The sequence below is a fragment of the Papaver somniferum genome, chromosome 11 (assembly GCF_003573695.1).
Source record: "Papaver somniferum cultivar HN1 chromosome 11, ASM357369v1, whole genome shotgun sequence".
NCBI lineage: Eukaryota > Viridiplantae > Streptophyta > Magnoliopsida > Ranunculales > Papaveraceae > Papaver > Papaver somniferum.
The window spans coordinates 30,353,822-30,375,806 of record NC_039368.1 but is presented as its reverse complement, the minus strand read 5'-3'; the positions used below and the strand labels follow the sequence as shown (position 1 = coordinate 30,375,806).

At 36.0% G+C, this 21,985-nt stretch overlaps 2 protein-coding genes and 4 non-coding genes across 6 annotated transcripts; all 6 read right to left on the bottom strand.

Moving 5' to 3' along the window:
- Window positions 1-4,248: 4,248 nt before the first annotated feature.
- On the bottom strand, window positions 4,249-7,989 carry LOC113320284 (cilia- and flagella-associated protein 20). Its single transcript, XM_026568212.1, has 6 exons — window positions 7,808-7,989; window positions 7,645-7,701; window positions 7,518-7,549; window positions 6,410-6,651; window positions 4,708-4,944; window positions 4,249-4,459 (listed from the first exon to the last, which is right to left on the bottom strand). Exons 2-6 carry the CDS (start codon window positions 7,695-7,697, stop codon window positions 4,451-4,453), a joined length of 573 nt encoding a protein of 190 aa, XP_026423997.1. The 5' UTR covers window positions 7,698-7,701; window positions 7,808-7,989; the 3' UTR covers window positions 4,249-4,450.
- A 431-nt stretch (window positions 7,990-8,420) lies between these two features.
- On the bottom strand, window positions 8,421-11,981 carry LOC113323340 (60S ribosomal protein L7a-1-like). Its single transcript, XM_026571628.1, has 7 exons — window positions 11,834-11,981; window positions 11,223-11,270; window positions 10,931-11,132; window positions 10,672-10,841; window positions 9,062-9,190; window positions 8,843-8,935; window positions 8,421-8,754 (listed from the first exon to the last, which is right to left on the bottom strand). Exons 1-7 carry the CDS (start codon window positions 11,834-11,836, stop codon window positions 8,623-8,625), a joined length of 777 nt encoding a protein of 258 aa, XP_026427413.1. The 5' UTR covers window positions 11,837-11,981; the 3' UTR covers window positions 8,421-8,622.
- On the bottom strand, window positions 9,740-9,891 carry LOC113325638. Its single transcript, XR_003348094.1, has one exon. It is a non-coding gene; the product is annotated as a small nucleolar RNA snoR137 (small nucleolar RNA).
- On the bottom strand, window positions 9,950-10,036 carry LOC113325604. Its single transcript, XR_003348066.1, has one exon. It is a non-coding gene; the product is annotated as a small nucleolar RNA SNORD34 (small nucleolar RNA).
- LOC113325602 lies at window positions 10,130-10,216 on the bottom strand. Its single transcript, XR_003348064.1, has one exon. It is a non-coding gene; the product is annotated as a small nucleolar RNA SNORD34 (small nucleolar RNA).
- On the bottom strand, window positions 10,316-10,402 carry LOC113325603. Its single transcript, XR_003348065.1, has one exon. It is a non-coding gene; the product is annotated as a small nucleolar RNA SNORD34 (small nucleolar RNA).
- Window positions 11,982-21,985: the final 10,004 nt, after the last annotated feature.

The window sequence follows — 21,985 nt, the reverse complement described above, 5'->3', positions numbered from 1 at the left end:
CCATCTAGAGCAAAAAAAAAAAAGAAAAAAAAAAGAGCATATAATAAAAGAAATAAACAGATAAGTCGAAGCTTAAAGAAGCCAATGTTGCACATTTATAGAGAGCTAACAGTTACAGCGACCGCAAGAGCCATGGCTGACACATGGACAGCATTAAAGGAGAACCGGAAAATCGGATCCTCCCACAATTTAAAAACCCTAACATTCTAGAGAAATACAAAAAAAAAGGGGAGAAAAGCAAAAAGAAGTAAGAAATGCGTAATCTAGTCTGCCAATAATGAACGACAGCGAGCAATATCTACATCCAGAGCTTCTACCATCAAGCGACTGTCACTGACTTGTGTGCCAGCCAAGCGCAAATCTTGATCAGCCTCATGAACTCGCTTCATGATAGCCTGAATAACCATGTCTTCGGCCCCAGCCCCTTGGGCAAGTGAAAGGGTGTCCTCATGTTCATCATATTCCCTACGCGCTTTATCCCGATGGAATGAACGAAGTTTCCATAACATTCCCGCTTCCTCCCTCAGAACTAGCAGACGGGATAGTTCGTCATCAATATAAGGATGAGGAACAAGCAAAGTGGTCTATGTTAAGACCAAAGTGTGACCGAGGAGTGGCCGCATTACTAGGTTGACAATCTGAAATGGCCCTGTCTATTGTAGCCACCATCGCCAGAGAGTCTGCATATAACTGATTGGCCGCGCCATGTGCGGAAGAGGCATCATTAAGCGCGCGTTGAGTCTCCGGTGACACACGACCCGATAGTTCCGTGTCTATATCGGTTTGATAAGCTTCAGACACCTCCCTAAAATTAGTATTCGCGTCGTATCTATTAGTAATTCTCCGCTCCCGTAGCGCGTCTGCTTCAGTCTTCACAAGCAGTAGACGCTTCAATTCATCATGCTTGAACATTACAGAGGTTAATCCAGGAATAGGTGCTAAAACTAACACATACCCGTGGAGATAGTCAGCCATGCGAGCCGAGTAGCTTACAAGGAAAGGGAAGAAGAAATCAAGGAACAAGATGAGAAGATACCAGTTGTACATTTATATATATATGAAGATAGGAGAGAGAGACCGTTCACGAGGCGATAACCGGCGATCTTCTCCAGGTGCAAGGAAATGTGTATGTTTACTTGACCATATAAGTATGACTATAAGGTATCTTGCGACTAACCTCATAGTCAAGGGACTAATATTGATACATGAAAATAACTCCCTTTGACCGGGCTAGGGTACCCCGAAGAAGGGAAAGGCTACACATGGAACATGGGGACTAGGTCCCAAGTCCACCAATGAAGTATCCATGAGGTGGAAGGGATAATGAAGGAATTAACAAGGAAGAAGGAGGTTATATTAGAGAAGGGATGAAATTAGTAGTAATTAAGGAGGTTTAGGACACATGGCAAGATTTCATAAAAAGGAGGGGCTTTTGGAAAGTCTATATAAGAAAGGACAAGGTACAATGGAAAGACAACTCTCTCTCATACTATTCTAAGAAAAGTGAGGTCATCTTGGTACACTAGGACGAGTAGAACCCAACGAGAATTATGGTATTAACAGTAAGAAAAAACATTGGATAACAAGGAAAGAAGTTTCAGGTTTAGACGTGAACATTGAAAAATGCAGAGTGATGATTGATAGACGCATTTATGTGTCTAATATGTCTCATTTGTATGTATGGTTAGTGCTCGATTTTGTATTTATTGTGTTACTTTATGTATTTGTAGGAAATTTTAGAGAAATAAGTCCTTGCGGCGAAATGGGCTCGATAAGTAGTGTTTTACACCCCAGGACAAAGTACTAAAGGCACCGCAGAAATGCACCGGAAGCACCCCAGAAAAATTACTAAAGACACCCCAAGGGACATGTGTTATTCGGACTCCATGAGAGGATAAGGGGCGACCACTGGATAAGGGGTGTCCTTCTTCTCAAATTCAAATTTCAGTTTTGGCGGGAAAAAAAATTCTTCCCTGGCATATTTTAATCGGATATTTGGAGGGGTTAGAGGTAGACTAAACCTCTGATTCTTGTTGGGTAGACGTGATATGGATATGGGAAGCTATTTTGGTTGTTGGAATCGATCCAGTTGGGATTGATTCTCGGTTTAAATAAATCAGGGAATACGTGGTTGAGAAAAGATACTCGGGATTGTGTCGATGTTGTATGGAAGATGGCATGCGTTTGCAACGTCTTGACACATTCCTTGATGATCTGGGAGCATGTTTGGAGCGTGTAAACACTGGTTGACAGCGTGAGTAGGAAAGAAAGGAAAGAAAACAATCCGAGAATATTTTCTCTTTACTGCCGAGTCATGGGAAATATTTTGAAGTTATGGAGAGATTCGAGGGCCCTGTTGAGTATAAATAAGTTTCTCCGGGTACAAGGAAGGGTGTCGTGAGTCTGGGGCGCTGAGGAGAGCTCAGGAGCGAGAAATCAAGAGTTGGTGAAACTCTGTTTCTGCTCCTGCTGATGATGAAGAACACCAAGAACACGAAGAACAGACTCGCAGGGACAGTCGTTTATCAACAGTGAAACAGACTCACAGGCGTGGGTCGTAAGTGTGGGTCTTAGAACCACAGCGACAATAGCACTTCTCTTTTATCGTTCTTTTGTGACGCTTCATGTGGGTCGCACATTAGCTGTTTACACCATTTTCTCTTCTTCTCTTCATTGTAAACACCATTTGAGCAATAAATAAATATTTTGAGCGTGTTTTTATCATAATGAGCTAAACCCAACACTGGGACGACGGAGGAGGGTGAATTTCATACACGGGTAAATTTATTTTATTCTTTCTTATGACTTTTGCATTAATTTAAAATTGAAATATGATTTGAATTAATTGGTTGTTATTTAATTTGATGATGTATGCTTAGCTTAGGTGTTTTGATACATCATGCTTAGGACTTACAATCGATGTTTTGAGAATCTATCTTGGCAAAATCAGAGTCCATGTTAATTTTATTGAGTTTTAAATTGTCAAAGAATATATGAATGAACCCTGTGTAGTGAATTCGGCCAAATCCTTAGTCCCAGTACCTCTCGCCCATTGTTAATATTTTTTGTATATATATATATTTTTTTTTTTAATCTAAAAATTCCATTTCCTTCACAAGTCTGAAACGAATCCTATTTACTACAATCACAATCAAAAATCTTAATCAATGATATGTGGAAGTTCTTCGAGTGTTTGAATGCTTTTGTCATATGCATTCTCTAGGGTATAATTTCTGACTTTTAGGAGTTGGAGGTTGAAGATATTAAGTATTTGTTTGAAGTACTTAGGTACAACTCGAGAAGGTTGAAATTGTTCGTTATATACCGAAGTTGATGAGTGATGGGGAATCTAAAATCATTAGATCTATTTGTCTTCAACGGGTTCGAAGTATTTGAAACGGAGTATTGAAAGATTTCATTTTTCCAGTGCAGTTGCAAAGGATCGAATAATGGAAATATATATTATTGAAAGGATCGAATAATGGAAACGGTCCGCGAGTTATAACCCCAAAGGTGTCACTATCCATCCACAAAAAACCCATCACAACAAAAATAACACAAAAACCAAAAAAAAAAACAAAAGTAACACAAAAATCCAAAAGAATTTGATGAAACATTTTGGTTTCATCATAAAATTTGATGAAACCAATTTTGAAATTTGGGGTTTTTATATCAAATTTTAAAAATTTGGAGGTTTTGTATCAAATTTTAATAATGGAAATATGTATTACTAAAAGGATCGAATAATGGAAACGGTCCGCGAGTTATAACCCCAGAGGAGTCACTATCCATCCACAAAAAACCCATCAAAAACAAAAATAACACAAAAACCCCAAAAAAACAAAAGTAACACAAAAATCCAAAAGAATTTGATGAAACATTTTAGTTTCATCATAAAATTTGATGAAACCAATTTTGAAATTTGGGATTTTTATATTAAATTTTAAAACTTTAGGGGTTTTGTATCAAGTTTGTTTAAGATGGAGTTTTGATGGATCAACATTTGAACGGGATTTTTGTACCACGTAGATTTGGTCACCTTGGATTTTTATGACTACTTCAGTAATGGAAATATGTATTATTGAATATGGAAGTATAAGTATCAGATAGTGCACAATCTGATACAGTTGAAGAATAGCTCATGCAGTTAGGGCATAAAGTTAAAGAAACACAGAATCATGAAGTTTGGGATTTTGCGGTCAAAGGTGGTGAAAGTGGTGACACTATCGATACTATGTACGGCCCGTAGGATCATCCGGTAACAAGTTCTATTAATATATATAAGTATCTTTCTATAAAAAAAAGAAAGATGGATAATGAAAAAGTTCAGTTCAGGGGCAAGTAGTCAAACTGACAGCAACTGAAAAAGAAATCTCAGGTTCAGCCTGCATTTCCAACGAAGAAGCCCTTCTGGTAAATGCATTCCCCTTTTGCAGTTATCCTCGAGGTTCTATGACTTCTGTGATAAAGCATAATGAGAAGAAGAAAAAATTACTACGAGATTTAAAATATAAAATATGAAAAAGAGGTGGCCAAACTCAAAATGCACAATTGGTAGAGTACTACTTGTTCGCCCAACTTTACAAACAGTCGGGAATGTCTACGAACTAAATTGGTCCCCGCCCCAACAATCACACGTTAATCGAGTGTATCGACAGAATTAAACACGATATGGTTAATAACGAGAAGTGACCGATAATATTTTACCTGTGTTGGAAGATAAAGCTTGAATTCTGGTGGGAGCTCCTCCTCTGAATAAAGGCGGTCGGAAAAATATATTCTTCTTAGACGGCAATTAGCGTGAACTTGCACTCGGAGTGTCTCGACATAGTTAGTTCCATAAGCTCTTCTCGTAAAATCGGCAAGATTCAACTGGATCTGATTCCATCCCTCATCCAACCTCAACGGCATGGTGCAGATAAAAGGTTTAACGCGGGTTGACGCCTACAAAAGGAAACAAACTATAAAGGTCAGAAAGGACAACGTCTCAACATTAGCAAGTAAGAATATCTATTTTCTAATTTTGTTTCAGTTTTCTCTCTCTCGGGATAGTATTCATCAAAGTTTTGTTAATGTTCGTGAACACCATGAGGGCCACAGCTTAGTCAATATGGCAGGAATCATACTTAGAACATTCAGCTTGTACAGTATCCATGTGCATATGGATGACAAATTTATGTTCCGCGGAAAGTAGTTTACATTCTTACAATCATGCTCGAAAGTGAAGTCTCAGAAATCCTCTCAAAATAGAGGAAAGCTATGACTATCGAACTTGTGTACGAATAACACGTACAAATGTGAGAGTCGGCCACCAAAAATCTCATCTGTCGTAACAATTGAAACTCAGAAAACCAATGCCCATATAAAATTGGTAAGATGTAAGAACTGTGAGAAGGTTTATAAACAGGATGGTTTTCTCTCCTGACTCCTGTTTTAGACGTTAAGAAGATCTAACGAATTATCATACTACACTGCTGTAAGAACTAGGCTTCAAATAATTGAAAACTCAGTAAGAAATACTGAAATAAGTCGATAACTACGATAACTAACGAGTGAGCGAAAATAGGAACCGTATTTACCAAGCTTAGACCTTCATTTGACTAATAAGTATCACAGGGACTGCCCAAGTGACTGTATGTTCAAGAGATCCAACACAGACGCATATATACATATGAAATCTTAAATCATGCTGTCTAGGACAACACAACTATTTTAAATCATGACCTATGTACTACAGAAGATGGACAAAAGAGTTGTGTGAAATTGGAAAGCTACATTTTACATTTGTAGCATGGCTAGAGCAAAGAAAAGCACTGTTTTGCAAGCAAATTCAAAAAATCCAACCAAGTACACAGTTAACTGAAGTACATTACGATCACCAGACATATTACCTATAACCACATCTCAATTTCAGACTGGAGTTCTACTGGCCACTATGAAGCTGATATTTATCTATTTGTGTTTGAATGTAAAAACAGGGCAATATCATGATATAGGGTTGCAAAGATTACTAAAAATGGTGCCACGATAATGTAGAGCATGAACTGGGAAGCTACAAGAAGAGGCTCAAAGAGCATTAATTTGACATACCGGGTCTAACCGTATAAGATCCTGTGAGTTTTTAGTTTCTTTTTGGTATATCAATAAAAATTTATCTGTGATCTCTTAAAACCCCTCAAACCAAAGTCTCACAAATTCTAAGTGTCATCATATCTGTAAGTTTCAGTCCACCTAAAAAGGTCTGTCATATCCCTTGTTTACCCAAACAAAGTTTATCATGTCTCTAGGCGAAAAAAATGGTACCCCTGGTGTAATAAAAATATTATATCCCTCGAAGAAAAAAATCAACATAGATATAATAGAACCCGAAAGGCTGTAGAAGTATTGATCTATGATTAGACTTACAGACTTGAAAATTAGAAGCTCTGAAGCGTCTCCTGACATTCTTGTCATCCAGCACTTGAATCTCAAATGTGAAATATTTCTTGGAATTCTTCACAATAATCACCAAGAATGGAAGCTTTATACCAAGTGTTGCAGCAGGATCTGCAGGGCACGTAATGTAAGTCGATTGTACATTCGACCCAACAATCTCAAGGACATTCGACTGGATGTCCTCATCTTGTATTCTTTTAATCTGACCATTCACAACTGCAGGTAATCACAAATAAGAGTTATAGATAGTTCATAACTTATTTAGCAGTTTGTCTCGCATCAAAGGTACCAAAAAGTATAATCAAAAGAATGGGTTCAGCAATGCTGTGATTCCAACAGTGTAAGCTTTAAAGTGAATATAACAGTAGCGAGTAGCGACTTTAGCTTAAATCTGCCAGTCAAGTGATGGTGTATCTGTCAATGCAGTAAACAGAGGTGCACAAGAACAGGAATAAACAACTGACACCTGTTCTTCCACACATGCATGCAATAGTAAAAAATCTATAAGCATGAGCCATGATATAGCATGAGGAACACACATATCATGGTTGACAGGGCCTCTAATTTAAACAGGTAAAGAAGATTATATGCTTTCAGATCACACTGATCAAAAAGTCAAAATGGTATGCTCACACTTGAACAGGAGACAGGAGAACTAAAAAGTTTCACACGATTGAAATAATTTAGCACCAACGGAAAAGAATTTCATTCTGAGCATAACTAATAGGTAAACATGGATATCTTGGCTGATACTGAAGAGACACCAAAATGATAAATAAAAGCTTCTAAAGATAATAACTGCTCCACATCAACTTAGTTATCAAATTTTCTAACCAGGGGAACAAAGGAAGTTGGTTTCTAAACACCAAGGATACGAAGATGCATCCACCTACTTCCACACAGCTAATTACCATTAATTAATATCTTCAAAAGAATAAATTGTCCAATACAAAGCCGTTAATAAAAATTTCGATCTCGTAGATACCAATAGTAGTTTGTTAATGCAGGGAGAAACAAATAATCACTGCATCATTTCCATGGAAAAATTAAATCAAAGATAAAGTTTGGCAGGAGTGACTCACCTTCTTTATCCCAAATCTGAAGAGGTTTACTCCTATAAACAAGAAAAACAACACCAGAATAGTCACAAACATGTAGAAACTGTGACACAAATACAGAAACGACGATGAGAGAAAGTTTTAGAAGTACCCAAGGCTGTAAAGAATAGATAGAAATCCTGATTGAAAAGTGTTCTTAAACATCGTCCTGCATATTGCAAATCCAAGTGTAAGAAGTTGGTAAAACCAGCACTATGAGAAATAATCAAAGAATGGATTCTCAGATACGAAAAAATCAAGCTCCAATTGTTTACCTTCAACTTAAAATCCTTTCTGAACCTATTTAGATCAACAGAAAAAATCTCAATGTGATAATCAAAAAGTTTCCTGCAGAAAGTTTGGAAACGAACCCTAATTTAGGATTTTGTCTGGAGGGGGAGACCAGACATGCGATACCCCTAAAACGGTTTGCAAAGCTAGTATGTATCGGGAGGAGTCGAGGGGGGTCGTTTGACTCGTATTAACCTAGACTTCCATTATTATTTGTGTTGTCCAACTCATCCGACTCATTGCATATTTCCAACTCATCCGACTCATTACATCTGATTCTGACTCGGGCCGAATTAGGCGTGCAACTCAACAGTCAACACATCAGAGATTCAGAAATAACAATATCTGCTTTAAGTTGTGCAACTCAACATACACTGGAGAAGGGGAGTAGAGTATTATTTTATTTATCCAATCAAAGGAAGGCCAAAAAAGTCGATCATAGTTTAGAAAACGATGCAACGGGAAGTTGCAAACCCTTTCAACCCAAGTAGAGTCACAACAGAAACTAAAAATGCCTCTCCAGTTAACCCTCTGTATTTGTGAATCATACAATTTTAACTGTAAAATTTGTGTAATACAGAGGGTTAAAAACTGTAATCACACCAGAAACAAAAGATTCGACTTCATATATATAGGATCTGAGAATCAGTTAAAATTTGCATCAGAACAGAAACAAAAAAATGCCTCTCCAGACCAAAACTACAAAAAGCAAATGACTAATATCTTAATTGTATGTAGCTACAAATTTCGGTTAATTCCAACTACACACAAGATGCTCTCTTTTATCTTCAACTAATATCTAATTCAACCTTTGTGCGGCTTCCTTTGCTAAGACTCTTTCCTTAGCCTTGGTCTTTGCTTGTGACTTGGAACCCATAATACCACCACCCCACTTCTTTCGGTGTTCATCGAACTTATCATTGAAGTTAGCCTGGACAAAGCAAATATGTAATGCAAGTTTAGATAGGAATAATTTTATAATCGAAATAGATGGAAAAGGTAAGTCACAATTTCCTCACCTTAATTGCCTCTACAATCTTGCTAAAGTCCATCTTGTCCTCGTTTTTAACTGATGTTAGGCACAGTGCGCTGGCAGTTTTCTTATGGACAATCTATTTAAGATTAACTGGAATTAGTTGAACTGCTAAACATTTTCAAATTCAATGACTGGAGAGAAAAAAATCTTCAGTTGAAAATAAATCAACTTTTAAATTCTGGAGAGTAGAAGAGAAACCAACCGCTCCAAGACGAGCCTTGCCCTTCACAATAGCATATGGGATTTCCATCTTTCGGCACAAAGCAGGTAACCAGACAACAAGCTCGATGGGATCCACGTCATGTGCAATAACCACCAACTGGGCCTTGTTCTGCACGTATAGGAACATAAGAAAGATATTAACACAAGTAACATGGAGGGTAGGATAAGAATGATAATTTGCACATCCAATGACGAAATAACCAAATATCCAAACAGTAGAGAGAAACCAGACGTTAATAACAATCAATAACGGGATAATCTATTTATTTAATTTCCAAAAAACATTTCAGGAAGATGCAACATGCCAAGAGCAATTCAATTTCCCCAGTTTCCTAGCTTCATTAGACTTGGACCCAAAATAAAACATATCTGTTATCAAAAGGAAAAACAGCAAAAGAAAAAACTTTATATGGGGGCCCACACAGTTCAGATCTCTGCCTAAGCAGCAGAACATGGCTGCTCCACACATGCTTATTCGTGCCATAAAGCTCTATTGAAAGCTACCCGTCTGAACGTCCTAGTGGGCTCTGGGGAGTTTGACCCTCTTCTCTTTTCTTCTTTTTTTTTTGATAATCTAAGAATTAGGCTACGGACTCCAGTTTGAACAATTTTTTTATTTTTTTTGTTCCATCGCAATAGATTAGGATATGCAAAATAAAAATATACCAGAAGACAGGTAACAATGGTGCAAAGTAAAATGCATCATGCTGTTTAATACTGGTTCACAATTTGATTTATGCTTCTAAATACATGAACTTCTCTATTTTAAATTTTAAAGAGAGTTCAACTATTCAGATTCCAAGAAGCAACAAAATATGACAATACCAAACCCAAAAAAAAGAAAACACAGAAAAGGAATTAAAGAAGAAGAGGCTTCAGTATTGTTATATGGACTTTTTATATCATGTAGATCAAGCAATGTAGGCATTATTACTTTCAATCATCATCAGCCCCAAAGACAAATTTACTAATCAGATAAATCGGGCAAGATCATTGACATAACAATGATACAAACGTAAAACAATCAAAACAAAACAATTAAAGAAGAAGAGGCTTCAGTATTGTTATATGGACTTTTTATATCATGTAGATCAAGCAATGTAGGCATTATCACTTTCAATCATCATCAGCCTCTTCCTTTTAGACAAATTTACTAATCAAATAAATCGAGCAAGATCGTTGACATAGCAATAGTACAAACACAGAACAATCAAAGAAAAACAATTAAAGAAGAAGAGGTTTCAGTATTGTTAGATGGACTTTTTATATCATGTAGATCAAGCAATGTAGGCATTATCACTTTCAATCATCATCAACCTCTTCCCTTTATCCAATTAGACAAATTTACTAATCAGATAAATCGAGCAAGATCATTGACATAGCAATGATATAAGAAAAACAACCAGACTAGATTAGTGATATAAAAAAACCCTAAAACATCTGCAAATTCTAAGAGTTGTTGCTACCTGATTTCTTCCCCTACCATGTGATCAAGCAATCTACTAGCGAGGCTGAGAAATAATGTTTCATTCAAAGTAGACATTTAAGGCTTCAATTTTAACCAACATATAATAGGGACTAAAAGTGTACCTGCTCAATGAGGTAGGTAATGTGGTTAAGCCCATATTTCACAACAATCGGCTTCTTTGCCTCGACAGTCTTTCCCTCTGATTCAGCCTGTGCTCTTTTCAGTAGTCTTTCCTTCTTAGCAGCCTTATCCTCTGGACGGTACTTGAGCAACAGTTTGAATAGGTTTGTAGCTGAAAACCCACTGGTTCACGGTAAGAAAAATGGCCATACAATGACAATAATAATAAAAGTAATACAGATCCGAAACCAACGCATATACCAAGGTTTTTGTCTAGGGTTTTAGTGAACTGGTTCAAAGCAGGTGGAACCTTCAAACGTTGCTTGAGTATCCTCCTCTGACGCTGAATGCGGACAACTTTTGGCCATTTCACGAACCTATGCAAATCCTTTTTTGGAGGCAACGCACCACCAATGCCAAACTGTTTTGGACGCTTTTCAAAACAAGGATTCACAACCTTATCCTGCAAGATGAAAATTCCACCTTCAGCAAGGAAAACTACAGTATAGTAATAGCTTCTTTGGTAAAATGTGCACAAGAGTATAAAAATTACAGTCTTCTTCTTCACCGCCACTGGTGCCTTCACCCCTCTTTTGGGAGCCTGCCAAAATAGTAAATTACACAAAACAAGGTCAAACTAGCTGCAGAACATTCATTCACAGCTAACTAAAACTAACAGAAACATTGTTCCCTAGATATTCAAGATGATATTACATTTCGAAACACCCATAGTCATAGAAAATGCACATACTGTGGCTCAACAGAGCATAAGGTGTTAAAGTTATTTGTTTGTCATGGTACTTAACCATTGACATGTTGCATAATTCTAAAAACCGCAATCAATTTTAGACCAAAGTATAGACTGTTCCAATCTCATGCAACCATTAACTTACCTCATCCATTGTCATATTAACATTCCATCAAGATATATATCAATCGCAAATCTACACTGAGAGCACTATTTTATTCTAAAACTAATTTGAAAACAGATACTTAAAGAGTCAGAGTTTCGAATATACAACCCCAAAATAACCAAACAAAAGCTTCGGATTAGATCGACGTTATACACAAAGAAAAAAAACTGGTATGTGAAAAAATAAGCCTCGGATTATAAAATCTTCCCTAAATCAAAAAAATCATTTCAAGGAAACAGGATCTCCTTACCATGTCGCGTGTTGATGAAAGAAATCCCTCCTGATTCGCGAAGAGAAATCGGGTTAAGTGAAGAAACTAGGGTTTATTAAGAGTGTCCCGGCTGAATTTTTTTAGTGAGACATTTCAGAGATTCTTATATATACTCTAGGGTTTTCAGTTTTCGGGAGTAACTTAATAGATATAGCCAAGTTGGTCCTCCAGAATTATATTTATTTCATATCAATCCTCTTGACCGTGGTTGACATTAACGACCTGCCCAAAAACAGTCCACCCTAGCATACCATGATGCGCACTAGAAACACTAACGCGCGACTTTGAATCCGGCCGGAAGAGGGAATGCATATGAGATGTTTCTGATACTAGAACTAAGCAAGTTGCGAAATGATTATATTGAGTCTGTATCGCTGTCAATTGGTTAATGCTCAGAAGACCTCTATTGAATTGGTCAGAATTAGATATGCATCTAGTGAGATCGCAAATGTTGTTATTATTACCGGAAGATCTGATGCAGTTATAACTTATTACTAAAGGTATAATTAATAGATTGTTGAAAGAAAACTTCAGTGATTGTGCAATTTGAGAATCCTATTTCATTTGAGATTGATGTTGGTCGAGAAAGTGGGTTTGTGTTTCCAAAGAAAACTCCAAGAAGAAATCATAAAAGGACGATCAACTTGTTGACTCTAGAAATTTAAGTTCTGACAGTAGGTATAAAGCTATTTAAAATGGCAATGAAGTAGGTGATGGGAATGATATATGGTGAAGTAAGGATCTGATGAGGATGAGAAACAAGTATCACATGATAATTTGCAACCTGCGAATTTTAATGATTTGGAATATATTAACTCAAATATTGCTAGGATGGAGATGGAAGCTAAGTACGAGAGAGGGAGGGAAGGAAGGACGTCTACAGGGTTGTTGGGATGCACAAAAAGAAGACTCGCGACTTAATCCAAGTCAAATGCATTAAGGACTCGGAAATAAAAACAAGATGGAAGGAGTACTTCGACGGACTTTTCAATGGAGGGGGCGACACTCGTCAATCTTGGGGGATCGGTCGAAGTTTTGGAGCCGGTCGAGGATATCATTGTCTGGAACATTCACGAGGGAGAGATATATGAAGCCCTAAAAAGGACTAAAGGAGGGAAAGCGTTGGGACCTGATACCATCCCTGTCGAGGTGTGGAAGTGTGATAAGCACGTAAGTGCGACGTGAAAAGGCGAGGGTACCCAAATATACCTCAAGCTAAAACTTTTCCTACCTATAAGTCCTTTCTCCGAAAATGATTGTATATGGATTGAGTCGAGACAATACAACTAATCGGTTAACACTTCGTGTGATCGTCTATGGATACGAGATCGAGACAATACAACAATGAAGTATGTTTACTTGATAAAAAGATTCGGACTTAACCAAACTCAATGGGATTACTTATCAAGTAAATAGGAATTAAGTTTGTGTAATTTACTTTAAATTATAATAAAGACAATTATAATTGCAGAAAATAAAAGTAAATGACACAGCAAGATTTTGTTAACGAGGAAACCGCAAATGCAGAAAAACCCTGGGACCTTGTCCAGAATTGAATACTCTCGGGATTAATTCGTTATACAAAATAAACCAACTTCGTGTAGTTGAGACCAAGCAACTAAACCAATCATTCACCTAGTTCCGTCTGTATTCCCACGTCTCCAACTTATGAATAAGTCACGTACTTGGAACAGTTCCTTTGGTTCGTATTCCAAACAGTAAAGGAACAACAAATTTGTTTGTTACCAACTCTCTTAAACCAAATGATGTGAGTTCGACAAAGGCTCTTCTGTTTATCTCAATAAACTCCTTCGTCGGGTTCTTAGATCTATCTTATTCTCAACAACCGAAGTAATTATTAAGATTTTGCAATCAATACTTTTAATCACAAAGAATTGTATTTATGCCGATCTACACAACTAATTAATACAATCTACCACAAGGATAAACCGATTATAGTTGGATCCTCTTATACCGAAACAAGTATTGTGCACACCAAATATTATGAACCCCAAATCAGAAATCTTCAATATCTTCTTTGTCTTCAAATCTTCTTAGATCTTCAATCAATACCTGCACACAATAACTTGAATCTCTTGTGATCAATCACGCACAGAACGAAGTCTGTTAACAATGGATTATCACAAGACATTTTTAGATATACAAACAGTCTAAAGATCTCTGCCGAAACTTCGATCTAGTTTGAGTGAATCTTATATCAAAAGAGAATATTCTCAAGCATAAACAAACTAGGTGCAATCAAAGTTCAACCACCATTAGTCAATTAAATCAATCGAAAACAAAAGATAAACCGCAATTATCTAGTTTCCCACCAACTATACTAATAGAGCTTCTCAATCCCAAAGAAGACTTTAAACTGAAGGGCCGTAAGAGATTTCACCTAATTAGGTTACTTGATGATATTTTTTATAGTGGTAAATAAGGTTGTCGTTCACTCGGACTTTGTTGAATTGATTTTAGGCTTAAATATAAAAATACTAAAAATAATAAATTATATACAAAATATGTCACGGGATGGAGAATTTACCGGGACTCGGGATTCCACTGCTTTTCATGTTCATGGGGTTCATAAATTAATCCTAGACATTTATAGATCAAAACAAAAGAAATAATAACTCTATTCTTTGCCAAAGTAGATTTCATAAAACATTAGTTGTAAGTTGTGAGCATGACGCATCAAAAGTAATTAAAACCAAGCATGCGACATCAAACAAAATAACAAATAATTAATAGAAATCATAAAAAATTAAATTCTATGCAAATAGTTATAAAAGAATTATTTTAATTACCACATGAACGAAACACAGCCTCCTTCGTCGTCCCAGTGATGGTTCTATCTCCTCATGGTGAAAACACACTCAAAGGAATTTTTCATTGCTCAAAAAGGTGTTTACAAATGATGGAAAAGGTGAGAAATAATCAAAACCGGATTTGTAACAATTATATTTGTTACAAACCAAACTGTTATAAAGAACGATAAATATGAAGTGTCGCTGGCACTGTAGCAATACGACTGTCTTCTGTAGTCTAATGTTCTTCGTGTTCTTCTTCACCAGCAAAACTGGTTCATCTCTGCAACTTGATTTTTCTCCATCCTCAACCCTCTGTTCGCTCCCCTCTCACTCCATCCCCTTATCTGACTCCAAACTCAGCTACAAATACACCACAGGACCATCAATCTCTCGAGTAAATACCAGAAAATATCATATTAAAGTTTAGGAGATTTTATTCTCCTTTCCTCTATTATACACGTCTGAGTCGTCCGAAACTTTTCAAGCTCTCTCTGGATTGGATAGAAACAAATTTTCAGAGAATATATCCTCTTAAATCCCACATAATATGCTCTTATAACTCAAATGTAATCCGAGAATATTTGTTACCCTGTTTAACGCAACAACCATTCATGTGCAAATTTTATTCCTTGTTTTCCTTCCAAAAACACGTCATGCGACCTATTGATTAAGTGACAACATAATCGCAGCATAATATCCATGAAAATCTCCCTTAAATCTTTCCCAAAATCTCGTGCAGTGGTGATGAAATATTTCCCGCCGAAAATGATTTTCAAATGAAGAAGAAGGGGGTGCCCCCTATCCAAAATAGGGGCGCCTTTAACAGCAGGGGATATCAAAAATGAGGGTGTCTTTAGTACTTTTCCGGGGGTGTCCTGAGCAACTTTTCGAGCCGAATTTTCAAAAAAAATGTTTATTTCCCAAAAATACCTACAAACACATAAAATACCATAATAAGTACGAAATCGAGTACCAACAATACAGAAAATTGAGGACAAATTAGACACAAAAATGTGTCTATCATTACTCTCCTCTCCGAATAGGCGGCTTCACCAGTAACAACACAACCGAGGAAGTTTCCTGTCACGAAGGATTAGTTTGCTCGAAATGCAAACTTTCATATTTATAGACAAGGAAGTTTGGACGCCAAGGAATTTCCAAAACCGAAAATATTCTCAAGATATTCATTAAAGCTCAGATTTGGTTTCCATAATTCCTGGAAATGCTCTATCCAAAATATTGACCGAAAATCTCTTTGGAAAATCTCTAACTAGTAAATGCACATTACTAATTCTCATTTTCCTAAAATAAAATTAAAAACCTTAAATAAAAGATTCTTAACTTATTTATGTTTCGATCCTGGGATTTTCTTCCTTTAGCTATTAAGGAATAACTGTGAACAATTAAAGATTAACATTTACTGCACGTGTTCAATCGACATCCTTACTTTGTAAGTCCTCTTTCATACTTACAACCTTGAAACCGATTTGCCACACTTCCAAACAAGTTTAAAATTGGTTCATCTGAATTTCAAGAACTATGTGATTGATCAAGAACACTCAATCAAAAATCATGGGTTTAACGGTTCTACCAAAACAAGTTTCAGATATGCCTCCAAGAGAGTACTGTGCATAGTCACACTAGCTTTCCAAAATTCGGTTAACTAGGTACTAGGATCGATTCCCCACATATATATGGTATCTAACTTGAATGTGTTGCACATGTCCATAGGATCGGTTCCCCTTTCTGCTATAAACTTGTTGCACCTCATACAAGGATCGATTCCCCTTTGTAATGTGTTGCATCTCTTACTAGGATCGGTTCCCCTTTACCCATATTTGGTCATACACAAATCACAAACTCGATCATGCCATCTCAGGTGATTACTGAAGATCGGTTTCACTAATAAAAGTCATACCAATACAAAAGTCAGGCCTTTGTGAATAGTTTTACCAAGAACACAAACAAGTCGTGAGCGGTTATACTAATCACACATATTGGTTGTTCAAAAGATATGCAATGAATAACAATACCAATAATGCCTGGCGATTTCCTTTTCGATTCGCAAAACAAGTTCATGAATTTACTTCCTTAAAACACATGTAAAACATTGTTTCCTAGGATGAAATCCTCACCTCATACCTATACATAATCACAATAGCATATATACGATTATGTCGATGTCTTATCTACAAAGTTTAATGGTTAAGCAATAAACCTCGTATTATATTCCTTAATATTATGTCTATCTAGAGTTCAATCATGCTTCGCAGTTTTGTTTTCAATATGCACGACTTGAAAGATACATTAGGGAATGAAACAGTTCAAGTCAAATATCACTAACCTCAAGTGGAAGGATGATGTTGACGTCGTATCTGCTTGCTTCTTCACTTCTTCAAGTCTTCGCAATACTTGTAATGTCTCATATCCTAATACTTTCAAGCTAACCTATACGAAGTTGACTCTAGTACATAATCAAGCGACTCTTTAAATGAGTTTTGATTCACTAAAATATGACAACCAAACTTGACATACCAATGCTTGGTGGGTTAAACCGAGCTATGCTATAACAATCTTCCCCTTTGTCAATTTTAGTGATAAAACTCTTACATCATATGGATATAAAAAAATTACAAGAATTCATTACACATACGCTTTATTCCCGAATTCAACAACACAATAACCTGTATACATTCAATCCTTTAAATGTTGTTGTTGACATTATAATAACAAAGCTAATACTCCCCATAAAAGTAAGATATGTAGATTTTCAATCTGCACGTCTTTTTTATTCACTTGGTAATGATATGTTACTCCCCCTTAGATAAACTTTTAAGCACCAATGTCCTTTCCCTTAGTGATACCAATCAATACCAGTATCACTTGTTTACTCCATATATTTCTCCCCCTTTTATCACAAAATGACAAAGAAACGAAAAAATAATGGACAAACCGAAAGCATCTTACAAATCTCACAAGACTTGCAACCTACAGAGTTAAGCACGAGGGTTCCACACACCATTTTTGATAACCAATATCAAAACCGAAACTACAAGGTAATTTTATTTTGATATGTCATCAAGGAAACAATTGTCCGAAACAATTTTCCTTAATAGCATAGAAAACCAAAAATAACTAAGCACCTTAGTTCCTTTGCTAAACCGATTGTACAAATACAATCGCTTATTCCATAAGACCAAAATAAAGATAACTCTATTTTTCTCATCAGGTTATAACTATCCATATAACTTAGACTTTTAACTTTTAAACATGATAAGTACTAGGTTAGTTAACTAGAATTTATTGTTAAGGCATTAGATTAGACTTGAATAACTGAAACCTCCACTTTGATAAGTCTAACTAAGATCAGAATTACCTTAGTTTCTCTTATCCGGAATCGAATTGGACTAAACAATTCAACCCGTAAACCTTTTTCTTTCGTGAAGCCATAAATAAGTCATACAAACCAAATAAATCAAATTGCATAATTATTCACCTCAACCGGAAGCAATTGAAACAACATAGACATTAAAGCACCGCAATTGCACCGAAATGTTATAAGCCTAAACAATTGATACCACGCAATAAAGCAAGATAACAATAGTTTTTCTTAACCGGAAACAATTGAATCACACACACATCCATACACACATAATGGAATAAAACATCAATTGTACCGAAATTTTGTTAAGCAAAAGCAATAAATATATTAAATAAAATCAGGCTTTTCTTAAACAGGAAAACAATTAACTGACAAGATTGTTACCTCAAATTTCGCATCCTCTTCTCCAATATGTTTGCATCTTCTTCCGGGGAAAATTGATATCGAAATATCATTATGTTGTCATCCTTATGCAAAACAAAATAATAACAACAACCAACCTTTACCAGAGAAAAGTTGAAAGTCGGTTTTAACAATTACAAGCAAAAGTTGAAAACCGCCGAAACACATATGCTTTTATGCTAAACCAAAACCGATTCAACATATTTTGACTTTTTCACATATTGTTTCTATCAGAATCCCTCATGATCCTTTGATAAAGCCTACCAACATGGGATAGAACTTAATCCTGCTAAATTAAAAAGTCACCCAAACCATAAGGGTTCACAACATTATGAGATCGAATATCAAGGTAATAAAACTAAAATCAAACATCCCATAAACATACATAGCAATAATATAAAGCATTCAAGCACATGCTATGTGAATCAAAAAATATCACAAGAAAAATTATAAAACAAATAATTTTATTCATAATAAGATAGTTTTATTCATAATAGACCAAATACAATCACTGAAAGAAAACAAAAATTGATGTCTATTTTTTCTTTTGATTAAGTATTACAACATATAACTTAATCTCTAGTGGTGCTCTTGTTGTTCACTGAGGTTTCTTCAGTGTTCAAACTCTTAAAGCATGTCTCTAAAGACTTGTCTGCAACCACTTCTTGTTTCTCAAGTTCTTTAATTAGAACCTTGAGTTCAGCAAGAACTCCTCTTGTTCCTTCAGTCTTTTCTTTTACCCAATCTTGATGTCGAACAGTCATAACAAGATTGGTTTCCAGTTCTTCAAAACCTTGGATATATTGAGACATACTATCAGAGCGAATCCACTTGGTTTTGGTTGGATCTTGTTTGTTATAAGCCAACAGAATGACTCATCTTGTGATCCAATAGAACTATCAGAATCATAATCAGTCATGATTTTTGATATGATTTTCTTATTCCTTTTTGTATTGATTCCTTGACAATCCTTAACCTTTTGAGCTTCCTCCTTATTAGACTTTGTGACACTGCGAGTTATTGGAGGCATGCTCGGTTATGTATATATAAACATAAAAAGGATTGTTTAGGGTTTCAGAACACATGCAAGAGATAGTTTCTTTTTTCAAAAGAGACAACTTTCGGACCGAAAGATATCAGAGAAAACCGAAAAATATTAAACAATATATTTTGTTTCCTTTGTCCGAACTTCTCAAGCTGGAAGGTTTATTAAAATTAGAAAATTATAAATAAACCTATTTTTGGAAGATCATGTTAAACAAGACATTTTTCTGACATCCATGGATTTGCAGCTGAAAAAGCGGGGGTCCAACAACCACACCCAATATTTCGATTAGCAATCTGTATGGACTAACTTAAATATACTTGATTTGATCTTTACTCAAGCAAATAGAAATTTGCGAGTCTTTATCAAATACAAGGATAATAAGTTGGATGGTACCAAAGACCAATATCTAAGTGTCAATCAATTTAAATCAACAACCAAAGGTTGGATATTCTAATTGATTGATCTTAACGCACAACCTGTGATATTTCAATTATATAACAAAATATAATGCGGAATAGAAATAACACAGACACCAGAATTTTATTAACGAGGAAACCGCAAATGCAGAAAAAACCCGGGACCTAGTCCAGATTGAACACTACACTGTATTAAGCCGCTACAGACACTAGCCTACTACAAACTAACTTCGGTCTGGACTGTAGTTGAACCCTAATCAATATTACACTGATTCAAGGTACACTTGCGCTCCTTACGTCTCTGATCCCAACATGATACTACGCACTTGATTCCTTTAGATGATCTCACCCACAACCAAGAGTTGCTACGACCCAATGTTTAAGCCTTTAATAAACAAATCCGTGTCACATAAAAAAGTATGTGATAGGTAAATCTGTCTCCCACAGATAGACCTAAGAGTATTTTTTCTGTCTTTTGATAAATCAAGGTGAACAAGAACCAATTGATAATCCGGACTTATATTCCCGAAGAACAGCCTAGAAACATCAATCACCTCACAACAATCTTAATCGTATGGTAGCGAAACAAGATGTTGCGGAATCACAAATGATGAGACGAAGATGTTTGTGATTTCTTTTTATCTTTCCCTATCAGAAATAAATCTCAAGCCAATTATTCAATTGAACTCGTACGATAGAAAATGGCAAGATCAGATCGCTCAACTACCAAAGAAGTAGTTTCCTCTGGCTTCACAATCCCAATGAAGTCTTTCAGTCGTTAACCTACAGGGTCTCGGAAGAAACCTAAGGTTAAAGGAGAATCGACTCTAGAAAAACCAACTAGTATCACACAGGAGATGTGGGGATTAGTTTTTCCAGTTTCTAGATGTCTCCTTTACATAGTTTTCAAATCAGGGTTTACAATCTAAGTTACCTTGGTAACAAAGCATTTAATATCCACCGTTAGATGAAAAACATAATTTCTTCAAGCTAATATCTTTCAACGATTAGATCGAAACTTAGCTTGTCATGCACAAATGAAATGTGTTTCATTTAGGTTTGAGTAACCGTACCTAAACGTGTACACTTGGTTGGTTCACAAATAGTTCACCGAGGTTAGCCATATGAGTAATTTCATATCAACCATATTCATCTTCTTCACAACTAGTTCAAATGACTTCAAAAGAACTAGTTGAAGAGTTGTTCAATTGCTTAGGTATTTATTCATAGACACAATTGAAACAAAATCGTTTTGATTCACTTGAATCAATTCATAACACAATATAGCCATGGTTTGCAAAGATTGCATTTCTTATTTATTTATTGTTTGAAGTTCATGAACTTCCGATCTGAGAAATGACCATCTTGGGTACGCGTACGGGTACGTGTACCTTAGCTACCGGATTTGAGTTTGGAAACTCAACAAAAATTTTCGATTCGAAAAATTCCGTGAATACGCGTACCTAAGGTGACTGGTTTTCCGGTTGGTAAACTACAAACTCCAGCATAAATTTTCGTTTATAAAACTTTCGCCAGTACGCGTACCCAACCTGTCTCCTTTACCAATGCCGCATGCATAAGTGCACAAAATTGGTTTTCGGCACATGGATTTATACACTAATGTGCGAACACACTATATATGCTTATATCCATAGTTGGTTACATAATCTCAACTCTACATTTCAATCATTGAAACATTCTTCTATAATGTTATCAAAATCTTTATTCACGACTATCGTCATCAAAGCTATTTTCATGATTGAAACGTCATCATAATTTTCGTCACGGATAAATATGAAAAGTGGTTAAAGTGAAAGCTTACCAACACGTATTTCGAGAAAAAATATAGGTGAGTAAACTCGGCTCGAAATAGCAAATGTGTATGTATAAAAACTATCATACTTATACGACTTTGTCTCAAGAGTAGGAGATAGACTTTTGAGTGATAGATAAGTTCAAGTCTCCACATACCTTTTAGTCGGATGAAGTTTCACTAGTTCCTTGAGTAGTTCTTCGTCTTCGTAAGATGATTGTCATAGAGTCTGGAGCTCAACTACACTAATCTGTCCT